The sequence below is a fragment of the Magnolia sinica genome, chromosome 17, assembly GCF_029962835.1.
Source record: "Magnolia sinica isolate HGM2019 chromosome 17, MsV1, whole genome shotgun sequence".
NCBI lineage: Eukaryota > Viridiplantae > Streptophyta > Magnoliopsida > Magnoliales > Magnoliaceae > Magnolia > Magnolia sinica.
The window spans coordinates 46,052,256-46,066,771 of NC_080589.1; the positions used below are offsets into that span (position 1 = coordinate 46,052,256).

Sequence of the window (14,516 nt, forward strand, 5' to 3'; positions counted from 1 at the left end):
TCAAAATCCATGCAAGTAATATAGCACTAATCCGACTAATGCACATCCCTAAGCATTTGACATCATTTTTGCAACCCCTCCCAAAAAAAAAATAATAATAATAATAAATAAATAAATAAGAAAAAATTAATTAATTAAACTCGGATGAATAATGTCACCGATTTAGGGGACCAAGCCCGAAATTCATGTAATGTGTGGCACTAATCCCACTAATGTATATCCCTACGCATTTGACATCACTCTCCCCAAGTAATTATAAGAAAAAATATTAAAATTAAATTCGGATGTATAGTGTCGCCTATTTGAGAGGCCACTTAAATGCTCCCAAATTGGCCCCAAATTCATGCAAGCCATGGCACCCATCCACTATTGCCTATCCCTCACCATTTAACATCATTTCCCCCAATAAATTTCTAGAAAAATTGAAATTAAATTCATATTAATAATATCACCAATTTGAGAGACCACTCGATGCCCCAAATCGGCCACAAATTCATGCAATCTATGGCACTCATCCCACTAATGTAGTTGGCCCAAAATTATGTTTATTTCATCATCCGACTATCAAATTGGTGGACATTTATTAGATAGTGAAGAATGAAAAATATCCAATGATACTATTTCAAAAAATAAGTATCCAAAAATCAATGGATGGGATCATTCAAACAATTTGATTTTGGGATTGTGACATGGCAAGAATGGGTCCCATAATTTAATTGGTAATTTGACTTAATATATGCCATGTGTGTAATTTTCTAAGTGCAACTATATCAAGCGTCATATGCCACCAGAGTATCAAACATCCCCTTTTCACCAGAGTATCAAACATCCCCTTTTTTGAAAAGAAGTCTCAAGTCCAACCAGTTGGACCACAAGTTACAGTCCACCTAGATGATAACTTCCAAGCTACTAAGTGCATTTGACATCAAACCCTTGAAATAGGTTGGCCCCACCATGAAGATCGCCTAGTGCAAAATTCAGCCCTATCTGCTCATCAAGTGAGCCACACCATATAAAACAATGTCTAGCCCTTGACAAATAGCCAAACACAAGCGCAGTCCACTCAATGAGTGGATGTTGCTGACTTTTTGAAAAGGTGATCCTCATAATCGGGCCAACCAATTGGATAGGTTGGATGACGAATACATATGAAAGGTTTTAAGTTAGTTGTTGGTTGGACGTTAACTTATGGTCTAGCCTGATGGATTTAAGACTTCTCTTTTTAAAATATGGCTCATATGACGCCATGTTGCTGATTTTGACTTTGACTAGAGTAAGAGAGAACGGCGGCGGAGGGGGAGTGCAGATTTCAGCAGCATATTTGATCCTGGTTGGGCAGAAAATGGTGCCACTAGGTTCATTGCAGGATAGCCCGGATTTAGCTCCAGCCTTGCATGGGAGGAGGAGAAAGAAGAAGAAGAAGAAGAAACCTAGTCCATGTCGTGTCAGAAGAAGAAGAAGAAAGTGTGAAGGCAAACAGATGGAGATAGAAATTGTGCGTATTCCATTAAGAATGAGTGGGTATAAATACAAAAACATACCACCTCTCTCAAAAAAAAAAAAAAACAAAACAAAACAAAAACATACCGCGAATAAAATGCGTATAATAAAATAGGAAAGTATAAAAATAATCACATTGAAATTTTGGAGTAGAAAACATTATGTCTTCGTGAAGAAGTTGGCAAGCTGTTTTGAGGATGATGCATACAAAAGTGAAATTGTGCCTACCAGATGCCCGTGATGATCGAAATGACAATCCACTTCAATATGCTTGGTGGTTCATGAAATTTTGGATTGCGTGCAATTTGGAAGGCACTCTTATTATCATAGTGCAAGGGGGGTAGGTGTGTCAAGATGCACGCATAAGTCGACTAGTAACTAGCACAGCCAAACAATCTCAGTAGTGGTTTGTGCCATAGCCCCATACTCTACCTTAGTGTGGATTGGGAATGACATTGTTGCTTCATACTTCTCTAGGAAAGAAGAGAATCTCCAAGAAATATACAAAAGCCTATAGTAGACTTTCGATCAAAGATAGTGCCAGCAAAATTAGAATCTAAATATGCTTGAAGCTCAAGAGGAAGTTGATTAGAAGAAGAGGGCCCGATCAAGAGTATCTCAAACACATTGAATTATGCGCAACACAGTTGCTAGATAAACAAAGTGAGGAGTACTCAAAAATTGGCTAACCAAATGAATAGCATAAGCAATGTCTGGTCGAGAAATTGTTAAGTAAATTAATCCACCAAGAAGCTGTCTATAAAGGGTTGGATATGGAAAGAGTTCTCCATCCATAAAGCTAAGTTAGGTATTGATCTCAGTTGGTGTCAATGTGCTTTGTATCATTTGTCAATTGTGCTCGAGAAACATGATCAGTAGCATATTTTATTTGAGAAAGTAAATAGCCCTAGGGGGAATAAGAAACTTCTAAACTTAGAAAATAATGCAAGAAGCCAAGATCTTTTATGACAAAGAGTTGACTAAGATGTTGTTTGATCATATGAATAGTAGCTTCATCACCACCAAAAATAATCATATCATCAACAAATGGCAACAGAACAGCTCTTCCTTTAAGAGTGATGGAAACAAACAAAGCCAGATCATGAGTACTCTGCTAGAAGTCTGCTACCAAGATTGTTGAGCTAGACTTCTCAAACCAAGCACGAAAAGCTTGTTTCAATCCATACAAAGCACTTTGCAGTCAATACACACGATATTCAAGATCAGAAACTCCACGTGGTAACTGCATAAACACTTCTTGAAGATCCTCATTAAGAAAGGCATTTTTTTACATCAAGTTAATATAAAGGCCACTGACGAATTGCAAATTGCAATTATAAAAATCAAAGTCCAAACTGTTGTCATATGAGGAACATGAGCAAAAGTTTCAACAAAGTCAATGCCAAACTGCTGATTGTAGCCCTTAGGTACAAGACAAGCTTTATAACATTCAATACTTCCATCTGCTTTGGTTTTGATTTCATACACTCAATAACAACCAATGGGATGTTTCCCTTGAGAAAGAGGAAGATGTTCCTATGCTTGCACTTGGGCAAGAGCATCAAGTTCTTCTATCATAGCCTATTGCCACTCAGGTTGTTGGCAGCTTTCTTATAAGACTGAGGCTCAGAATAGGAATGAACAAAGGTAAGAAATGCACAATACAGAGATATGAAGGTTTCATAGCAAGCAAAATGTGCATGATCAATAGGTCCAAAGGCCGAAGACATATCATGGGCAAGAGTTGGATCATCTACTGACTGGTTGTAAAAAAAAAAAAAATTTTAAAAATAAAAATAAAAATAAAGGCCTACAAATGATATCTTAGAGAGAAGAATCTTCCAAAAAAGGAAGAAATGAAATGCCAATAGAGAAGTCAATTTCTTTTGCTATAGAATGAAAGGGAAGATGTTCTAAAAAAAAAAAAAAACAACATTCTGTGAAATACAAAGTGTTTTAGCTACTGGATCATAACATCTATACCCTTTCTGATTTTCCAAATAGCCCAAAAAGTAACATTTAACAAATTCGGCAGACAATTTATCGTTTTCAGAAGCCGGTAACAAGATAAAACAAGTTCATCCGAAAATTCGAAGAGAGATAATCTGGAGTTTGAAAGAACAATCGTTCAAAAGGTAAATCTCCAAACAAGATGGACGAAGGCATGGTATTAATCAAATAAACAGCAGCAAATAGCTTCTAGCCATAAAGCTTTTGGAACAAAGGTAAACAAGAAGAGCCCGAGCAGTTTTCAGAATGTGGTGATTTTCACACTTAGCTGACACTATTTTGCTCTGGGGTATTACGGGCAAGACTTCTGATGCTGAATCAAAAAGGAAATTTTGAAATTTCCCACCAATATATTCACCTCCAAAGTCAGAGTGTATTGCTTTAATTTTAGTAGAGAATTGAACTTTAACATAGGTATAAATTTTAACAAATGCGTCATAAAGTTCAGTACGACTACACATGAAAAACACCCATGTATATCGAGTATGATCATCAAAAAAGGAAACATAGTAACGAGATCCTCCTTTTAAAGCAATAGAAGCGGGTCCCCAAACATCAGTATGGACAAGATCAAACATAGGAGAGTAAATAGAGTCACTATGGCTAAAACGTAAAGCATGATTTATGGCAAGTTTACATGATTCAATCTCAGACCAAGGTGTCCCAAAACGGTTACGTATTGGCCGTAACGGCCAATAACGGCCAATACGTAACGGTAACGGTGGTACCCGTTACGCGTTTCGGGGTCGTATCAGCCGAGTCCATATTCTGTACACGCAACAGCCATTACTGACCCGTAACAGCTGTTACGGCCTTACGGGGCTTTTTTTTTTTAAAAAAAAAAAACATACTTGTTTTCCTTTATTTTCTTCTTCTTCTTCACTTTCTTCTTCTTCTTCTTCTTCCTCTTCTTCTTCTTCTTCTTCTTCTGCGGCTGCAGCCCCGGCTCCGGCTGAGGTTGAGGCTGCGGCTACGGCTGCGGCTGCGGCCTTCTTCCTCTTCTTCTTCTTCTTCTCTCTCTCTCTCTCTCTCTCTCTCTCTCTCTCTCTCTCTCTCTCTCTCTTCTTTTCCTCTTCTTTCCCTCTTTTTTCTTCTCTCTTCTTTCCCTCTTTTCTTTTTGGTTTCCCTCTCTCTGTTTTTTTTTTTTTCCAGGCGTACCGCGCACCAGCCAGGGGTACGTGTCACGCTAAGACGAGCGCTGACACTCTCGAGCTCCGAGTTGTACGAACGGCTCAAAGGAGATCAAAGTTATATGGGCTCCACAGTGATGTATTTATTACATCTACACCGTTCATCTATTTTCAGAGATCATTTTAGAGCACTACCCAAAAAATGAATTATATCCAAGGATCATCTGGACCACACCAAAAATAGTAGCGGAGATAATATTTTCACCGTAAAACAAATCGAAGGGCCCACGGTAACGTTTATTTTCCATCCAATCTGATTTGATCAGACCTGAGTGGGCCCCACCATGATGTATATATTTTATCCATGTCGTCCATCCATTTTGCCACGTCATTTTACATTAGGATCTAAAAAATTAATAATATCCAAATCTCATGTGGACCACACCATAGGAAACAGTGGTTATAAAATGCTCACCGTTAAAAATTTCTTAAGGTCCATTGTAATGTTTATTTTCAATCTAACCTATTAATTGGGTCACACTGACGTGGATAAAGAGAAAACACACACGTCAGCTTGATCTAAAACTTTTGTAGCCCCCAATAAATTTTTAACGGTGAACGTTTAATTAGTGTTGTTTCTTATGGTGCAGTCCACCTGAGCTTTGGATGTGCCTCATTTTTGGGCTCATGCTCTAAAATTATTTGGCAAAATGGATGGACGGTGTGGATATAACACATTCATCACGGGTGGGGCCCAAAAAACTTTGACACGTGTGGTACACTTCACAATCTAAGTCCCGCCTAATTCGAGCCTTAAAAAATTGTACACGAGACATATATTAACTTAAAATTTAGCAATTAAATTATGAACTGCAATTGCTAACTCACAATGCCAAAATCAAATTGTTTGAATAGTTTTAATTGTTAATTTGTGGACTTTTATTTTTTTAAATAGGGTCTTTTGATTTTTTTTCATGATTCACTATCCAATAAATGTCCACCAATTCATAAGTGGGATAATGACAATAAATTGCATGAATTTGAGGCCGATTTGGTGTATAGATTGGTCCTCCAAGTCAGCCCCAAATTGGCAACGCCATCTACTTGAATTTAATTTCATTTTTTTAAAGAACTATTGGGAGATATGATATCAAGTTGTTAAGTATCTAAATTAAATATTTAGAAAATTAAATATATAAATTTTGTAGTCAAATTCAGGTTATCTGGTTCATAAATTTATTAGACAGTCCGATACAACTTCTTACCAAAGAGTGGACCGTTACATCACCATAAACATGTTCCAATTTATAAATGAATGCATATTTGGAATGCTTAGAATATTCCGGATTTAATCCATACTTTTTCATATTTTTTTAGCAAAAAAAAATTTTGCACCGTTACGGCCCGTTACGCCCCCGTATCGCCGTTACGCCCCCGTATCTGTATCGGTTTCGGAGGGCACCGTTACGCCAACCGATATCGATACGGGACACCTTGTCTCAGACATTACTGAAATTTTGCCAAGAAAAAAGAACCAGGACTACCACGAGACAATAGAAATTGCAATCAAGAAGAAATATGACCTAAACGATGATGCCATAGAGATGGAGTACCAAAAGTATTTGTAGCATAGACAGATGTGCAAATGAAGCATCCATATGCAAATAGTCCAGAAAGTAGAGGTCTCCAACTTAATTCCCAGGCCCAATCCCCTTCCTAAATTGCCAATCCCGCACATAACAACCGACAGGAGAGAAGACAACATTACAATTAGAACAAGTAATTTGACCGACAGAAAGTAAGTTTATGGTAAGGGAGGAAACATGGTAAACATAAAAAACGTTCAAGATTTTACTGGTGATAGAACCAACTTGAAATATCTACGGTACAAATGGAGTCACAAAATGATTGACAATGGTTTAAAAAGACTCATTGGCCGTCATGTGATGTGAAGCACCGGAATCGACTAGCCAGGAAGGAGAAACAGTATTACCTGAAAAAGTAGTAAAACCAGAGGATGGGCAAGACAAAGGGCCTGTTTGGGAGCGTGTATTTGGAAGCCCTAGATTTGAAACCCCCTGGATTTGAAATCCTCCTATTGTGTTTGGCACCTTGGATTGGGAATCAACTTTAATCCAAAAGGAGTTATGCATGGCATATTTACAAGGGCTTAAATTTAATTACTAAATCAAATTTAATATCTCTAATTAGTGAACGTACGTAGTGTTTAACACAATGGTTGCAATAAGCCCGCTGAAATATATACTTTGCCCGAAAATGATGAAATTACAAATCTTGGATGGGCCACAAGCACAAAATCATGTCCAAGTGACTAACCAACAATTTTAAACTGTTGATTTACATGGACGATGTTTGGACGGTGCTGATAATCATTTTAAAGTAATTATAGTGATGCAACTGATAATCTAATTGTTTTGTGACATCACTAGTGGCCCATGTGCCCAATAGAATGATAGTCCGGTGACATACATGTTACACATGCAACTCTTGGAAGGATTTTAGATGTAATCCAAGCTCTCAACGTGGATTTGAAACCCCTGGTTACTTTATTGTGCCAAACAACCAAGGGATTTGAAATCCCCTCAAATCCATGGTGCCAAACAACCCCTAAGAGAGCATGGACTGTAGCAACTCCAAGCTGAGAGTGATGAATTGGGAAGGAGCGCCAATAATCCTGAGTAATAATAGAAACAACAGATTGATGATGATCGACGAAGTAGATGTCGATGCGCTAATGGAGATCCCATCGGAGGTGGAGAAGTTGGGAAGAGGTTCTGATAATGAATCTGCTGGATCTGGGCGGAAGAAGCTTGATCCGATAAACAACAAGATCTAAGGGTAGACAGTCACAACTACTTGTGACTCGATTGACCAGATGGTCTGGATTTAATGGATCATATCTGAAGATCGTTTCTTAATGTTACAACAAATTTCATCAGAAATGGGGCCAAGGATGCACAAAAAGCCAACAGCGACGACACCGAGAGCAGGAACAGCAGCAGGGCTGAACACTAGGTGTGCAGCCGTCAAATGTTTGCGGTTGGACAGCAGGCGTGCGATGATGGCCATTGTCTATCAGGCACAATGCTAACACGAACAACAAACGATTGTTGGAGGTGGATCCTCGATCTGAGATGTGGTTGCGAGAGATGCTCAGGTAGCAGTGACAAAGATGGAGATTGTTGGAGAAGGTGTGGAAGCAGATTGGAAGGTATCAGATTTGAGGAATTTCAACACCTAATCTAGGGGGGGTTTGAAACAATGGGTGCTGCAATCTGTTGTTTCTATACCGATTGGCGTAACAGTGCCCTCCAATATCGATACAGATATGGGGGTGTAACAGCGAGACGGAGGCGTAACGGCTCGTAACGGTGCAATTTTATTTTTTTTTGCCAAAAAAATATAAAAAAAAAAAAAATGGATTAAATCCGGAATATTCTAAGCATTCCAAATATGCATTCATTTATAAATTGGAACATGTTTATGGTGATGTAACGGTCCACTCTTTGGTGAGAAGTTGTATCGGATTGTCTAATGAATTTATGAACTAGATAACCTAAATTTGACTACAAAATTCATATATTTAATTTTCTAAATATCTAATTTATATATTTAACAATTTGATATCATTTCTCCCAATAGTTCTTTAAAAAAATGAAATTAAATTAAAGTAGATGGCGTTGCCAATTTGGGGCTGACTTGGAGGACCAATCCATGCCCCAAATCAGCCTCAAATTCATGCAATTTATTGACATTATCCCGCTTATGAATTGGTGGACATTTATTGGATAGTGAAGCATGAAAAAAAAAAAAAAATCAAAAGGCCCTACTTTAAAAAATAAGCGTCCACAAATTAACAATTAAAACTATTCAAACAATTTGATTTTGGCATTGTGAGTTAGCAATTACAGTCTATAATTTAATTGGTAAATTTTAAGTTAATACATGTCTCGTGTACAATTTTTTAAGGGCCCAAATTAGGCGGGACTCAGATTGTGAAGTGTAGCACACGTGTCAAATTTTTTGGGCCCCACCCGTGATGAATGTGTTATATCCACACCGTCCATCCATTTTGCCAAATAATTTTAGGGCATGAGCCCAAAAATGAGGCAGATCCAAAGCTCAGGTGGACTGCACCATAAGAAACAACAATAATTAAATGTCCACCATTAAAAATTTATTGGGGGCTACAAAAGTTTTAGATCAAGCTGACATGTGTGGTTTCCCTTCATCCACGTCAATGTGACCCAATTAACAGGTTAGATGGAAAATAAACATTACAGTGGACCCTAAGAAATTTTTAATGGTGAGCATTCTATTACCACTGTTTCCTATGGTGTGGTCCACCTGAGATTTGGATCTTACTAATTTTTTGGATCATGACCTAAAATGATGTGGCAAAATGAATGGACAGCATGGATAAAATATATACATCATGGTGGGGCCCACACGGCACGTGGACCTTTTATTAACTCTTGCATAAAAGCGTGTTGTGTAACTCTTACGCAGTCCGATTTCTTTGGAAGTGGATTGGCTGGTGTACCTCACACCAGCTATATAGCCGCTGTATTGACGTCAGCAAGTCCTTTGGGTCTGATCATGAGGTATGTGTTATATCTAAACCATCCATTCATTTGACGAGCTCGTCTTAAGGCTTGACACGAAAAATAATACAGATCTAATTATCAAGTGGACCACACTGTAAAAAGCAGTGGGGGATTGAACGTCTACCATTGAAACCCTTTTTGGGATCACAGAAGTTTTGGATCAATATGAAATTTGTTTTTCCCTTTCATTCAGGTCTTTTTGACCTTATGAACAGATTGGATGGAAAATAAACGTTATGGTGGGCCCTACGAATTGTTTAACGGTGAAAATCATTATCTCCGCTGCTATTTTTGGTGTGGTCCAGACGATCTTTGGATATGATTCATTTTTTGGGTAATGCTCTAAAATGATCTCTAAAAATAGATGAACGGTGTAGATATAATAAATACATCACTGTGGAGCCCATGTAACTTTGATCTCCTTTGAACCGTTCGTACAACTCAGAGCTCGAGGAGTGTCAGCGCTCGTCTTAGCATGACACGTACATACAGCAGCTATATAGCTGGTGTGTGGTACACCAGCCAATCCGCTTCCGATTTCTTTTTCCAATACCAAATGAAAAAGAAGGGAGAGAGGGAAACCGAAAAGAAAAAGAGGGAAAGAAGAGGGAGGGAGAGAGAGAGAGAGAGAGAGAGAGAGGGAAGAAGAAGAAGGCCCGCAGCAGGGCCGCAGCCGCAGCAGTCCGAGAAGAAGAAGAAGAGGAAGAAGAAGAAGAAGAAGAAAAGAAAGAAAAAAAAAAAGGTATGGTTTTTTTTTTTTCCTATTTTCTTTAGGCGCGTAACAGCCGTTACGGTCGCAGAATCGGGGGGATGCCCGTTTCGACCCCGTATCGCGTAACGGTGTCGGCCGTTACTATTACGTATCGACCGATACGGCCGTATCGTAACGGATACGGGACACCCTGGTTTCAACAGCTGGTAGATCGACAAGGTTGTCAGAGTCGACGATGGAGATGGGATGGACCGAATTCGAACAGAGGCCACTGCTGGAGATGAGGCTACAACGAGGCTCGGGGCTTTGACGGGGGGTCATTGGAGATGAGCCTCAACCAGGTTCAGGGCTGATCAGTGCGGATGGCTTTCAAACAAGAGCAGATCTCCAAATTTCATATGGATTTTAGATGGAGAATCACCACGGGTGGAGAAGAAGACAGTCGGAGTTACAGGCTCGAGATGAACAACTTGGATCAGATCCAAGCTCTAATACCGTGTGAAGAAGACACACATGTAGAGATAGAAACTATGCATATTCCGGTAACGCGTATAACAAAATAGGAAAGTATAAAAATAACAACACGTATGTACACATGCACAAGACACACGCACAAAGAAAGAGAGAGAGAGAGAGAGAGAGAGAGAGAGAGAGAGAGAGAGGGAAGGAAGAAGAAGAAAGGCATCTCTGGCGAAGTACCTTTTTTCTTATTCTTCTTGTTGGTCGTTACGTTGCAAAGTCACCACGCTAGACTGTAATGGCCATTACAGTGTTATTTTTTACGGGAGTGCCATTTCACCCATGAAACGCTCATAAAGGGTACCATTACATAACAGCCATAACTGTTTCAGCAGACCTTGATTTCAGCCCTAACTTGAGATGATCAGGTCATGCATGTAAAACTTGGGTTCATAAGATGAAAAAGATATATTATACCATATGTTGAAAAGCAAAACTGGTGAGTGGGGGAAAAATCCCATGAGATTCACTACTGCGTCCAACTCAAAAAATAAATAAATAAATAAATATGATCGAATAATACATAAAACCAATGTTTTAAATATCATTATCGCATAAAGTATCGCACCCTTGGGATACGGATAAATATCGGTTATCGCATGGGATATATCGGTTGTATCGCGTAATGTATCGTTGTTTTTGGGAAACATGGGAACATTGGGAACTTGGTCGAATTTTTCAATGAAACTTTAGGGATTATTAAAAAAAACATCAATACACACTAAGAAATCAAGATATTACAAAAAAAAAAAAAAAAAAAAAGTACACATAATAGGGGTTTCCTTTGTATGGGGTCATGGAAACGCAAGCAATACATTCAAAAGCAAAAGAACAATCATTAGATAAGGTTGCATACATGTTTAATTTTGTGTTTGGATACAAAGATTGCAATTGATTTGTGAGAAATTGAGAAATTTTTGATTTTTCTCAATTTTCTACAACTTAACCCATCTCCCCCAAATCTCAAAATTGAAGTTCTAAATCCATGATTTTTCATGGAAAACATGAAAAATCATAGATTTGTAACCATTTGACACTGGTTTAACATGATTTACAACAAAAACATGGATCGAAAATTGAAAATGCTCACTGGATCGAATAGGTGGGATATATCGGCACTACCTGTGCGTTTCGTATCACACGAGTGGGATACAAGATATATCGTGGGATATATCGGCTGATATCGTCGATATTTAAAACACTGCATAAAACCAACTACTTTTCACTCTAGAAAGATCCAACCTAGGGTGTATCATCTTATCTTATTATCAAATATGCATGTCCAAAAGAAGCAGAAAATTATAGTTCCTGAACAGAATGACAAATCCTCACAGATTTTTAATAACAAAGAGAAGCATCTTTCACTTCTTTCCATAGATACACATTTGATTAATCCAAAAGAATAAATATTTTTTTTTAACAATGAACAATCTAACAAGATTGATCAATCTTGCATGAACACATCTGACAAGGAAAAACATTTAGTGCAACATGAAAAATCAATCCAAGTCTTTCTAGGTCCTCCCCTCATCATCCTTTTAGGCCCTACCACACTAATCAAAGTTCCCCTCTTAGCAGGGCTGTCTCTAGTTCTAAAACGTGGGCAAACCATCTCAACCATTTCTCCATCATTTGATCTCCTATTGGGGCCACCCTTGGGCTTCTTCTTCGACTCAACCTCACACTTGATTCTGTCAGTTCCAGTCTACCCCACACCTCAACATCATCTCTACAATGGTCATCTACTCATGTTGCCTTGAACCAAAATCTACCCCACATAGTATAGCTTGTCGAATAGCGGTCTGATGAAATTTTCGCTTGAGTTTCATTGGCATACACTCAAAAGCATATCCCTACTTATTCATTGAGCTCTTTCATTCACCCGGCTCTAATGGCCTTTGAGACGCTCCATCCTTCCAATAAAAGATGACGTTTTGAGGAATTTCATGTCCAATTCTAACCAAAGTCTTGCCCCTATAATATTCGTACTGAACTTGCACCAAATACTCTTCACTTGGTTCTCATTTTTAAAACTCTAGATTCCAGGGCCTTCAATTTAGCATTCTTACCCTCTCTAGTCTAGTCAACCAGAACCTCGTAACTGCAAACAACATACACCAAGAAACTTATTGCAAAAGACTTGCAGTCAACTCATTTATAACCAAAATTAAAAGGCATTTTCTTAATACTACACCTGGATGAAAATGCACTTCTACAAGGAACTCATCTTACACAAGTTGTTCTTGCTCTTACAACAATACCCTGCTACTCATCTTAATGCTAAGGTGTTATTGCTAGAAGCCAAACAAACTGTACGAAGATGCGGTTATTGCATTTTTGCAGTAGATGTCCCACCAAAAGATATTTTGTATACTATTACCAAACAGGCCCTAAGGGATGAGATTATGACAATATCAAAGCAGAGAAAAGCAATCAAGTCAGCTTGTTTTAGGACTAGAGTGAAGCCAGTTGTAAAAGATAGATGGAGGGAATGGAAGAGGAACTCAAGTCCTTTTCTCTTATTTTTCTGTAACAAGCAACAGCAAGTCTTGTATAATAATAGCTAGAGCTTGTTATGTATCAGGCAATCTGGCCCTCTTGAGTAGTTTTTAAGTGTTTCCACTGTCAATAATATATTTTATTTGTCAAGAAAGAACACTAGGTACCATTTTGTAAAATGTTAAATACAAGAGAGTTTTGGTTCCAAGATTATTTCCACCCTCTGTGGCATTGAGTAATCTATAGGCTATTCTTTAGCCACCCAGGCTTTTTCTTGCCAAGCAGACAACAGTAAAATTTCAAAAATGATCAACTAACGATGCTGAGCTTTCTTTTCCTTGAATGTTGCCATTTTTGCTCCCAATGTGAGGTGAGCACTTAACCCTTGAGTAGATCTTCATTCTCACAAAGAATGGAGCATCTCCATCTCCCTATTGCCTTAGAAGTGATCCATAGTCTACAAAACCGTGAATCATCTTTAATGGAGTTGGATGTTGATTATAGGCAATAAAATGACACACCTTTACACCTTTGCAATGTTGTGGAGCCTTTTCCATGAGGGTAGTTTGTAGACAATCGAGGCTCTTAGTTTGGACATTATCAACGGTAGGATAGCAATCATTAAGTACGTGGGAGATGGTTCTCCTCCAATGTTTCAGTGAAGCATCGAAAGTTTGGCTCTCTGCAAATTTATTTCAGGCAAGTTGAACTATTAATCACATCATTACCAGAGAGTTTAAACTGGAAGTAAACCAAATAAAAATTTCTAAACTATGCTTGGTTTTCTTATTAAATCTAATTTTTTTTGTGATCACAAGCAACTCCAAGAATTATTTACTAAATAATCCATCCATGCCTAACAGAAACAGAAACAAAAATGGAAAGAAGAGAACAGCATGGGCCATTGAGTGGTGACTGAATGGCAGGATCCAAATATGGCAACCACATTACCCATCTGTAATGTAAGAATGCTTAATAAATTCTAACTCATCATATGGAGGGCGTCCAACATAGCCCATAAAAAGAAATAAACAAATTCAGTAATCTGGTTTTCGTTATTATTGAATTGCCTTACCCGCATCTTAAGAAACTCATTTTCAGACCGAAGAGAGACAACTTCCTGTAGACAATTGAATCCAATCGATCAAAATGAAATCCATGAACACCTTTACAAAATCATTGCATGAAAAATAAAGTTACCTTCTGTAGATCTTCATCAACAATGACTACATGCGGAACATAAAGATTTCTGATCTCTGACAACTTAGACTTCTTATTGCATTGTGGACACTGAAAAAGAACAGATAAAGGTGTGAATAAAGAAGCAAAAAATAGTGTATTTTGCTAAGAGATCAAGAATAACATAAAAGCTAAATGCAGTAACATCTTCAGCTTGCTTGGATTTTCAATTTGTTCAGGACTACAACTAGGGCCCTGGTTCAGTTTAATGATCAAGACCGTTGACATGATAGACCCCATTGTGGATGGCCCTATAACGGTAAAAGATAGTTCATTTTC

At 38.1% G+C, this 14,516-nt stretch overlaps 1 protein-coding gene across 4 annotated transcripts in view; it reads right to left on the minus strand.

The window, feature by feature from the left end:
• LOC131230285 (uncharacterized) overlaps positions 1-14,516 on the minus strand; it is a 62,462-nt gene that overhangs the window by 33,800 nt on the left and 14,146 nt on the right. For all 4 annotated transcript variants that reach the window (XR_009163970.1, XM_058226126.1, XM_058226125.1 and 1 more), the window contains exons 3-4: positions 14,199-14,288; positions 14,074-14,118 (exon numbers count right to left, since the gene is read on the minus strand). Coding sequence is in view for 3 of the 4 variants with exons in the window: in XM_058226126.1 (XP_058082109.1) it covers positions 14,074-14,118; positions 14,199-14,288 (135 nt within the window). In the remaining variant the exon portion in view is untranslated. The remainder of the gene's footprint in view (positions 1-14,073; positions 14,119-14,198; positions 14,289-14,516) is intronic.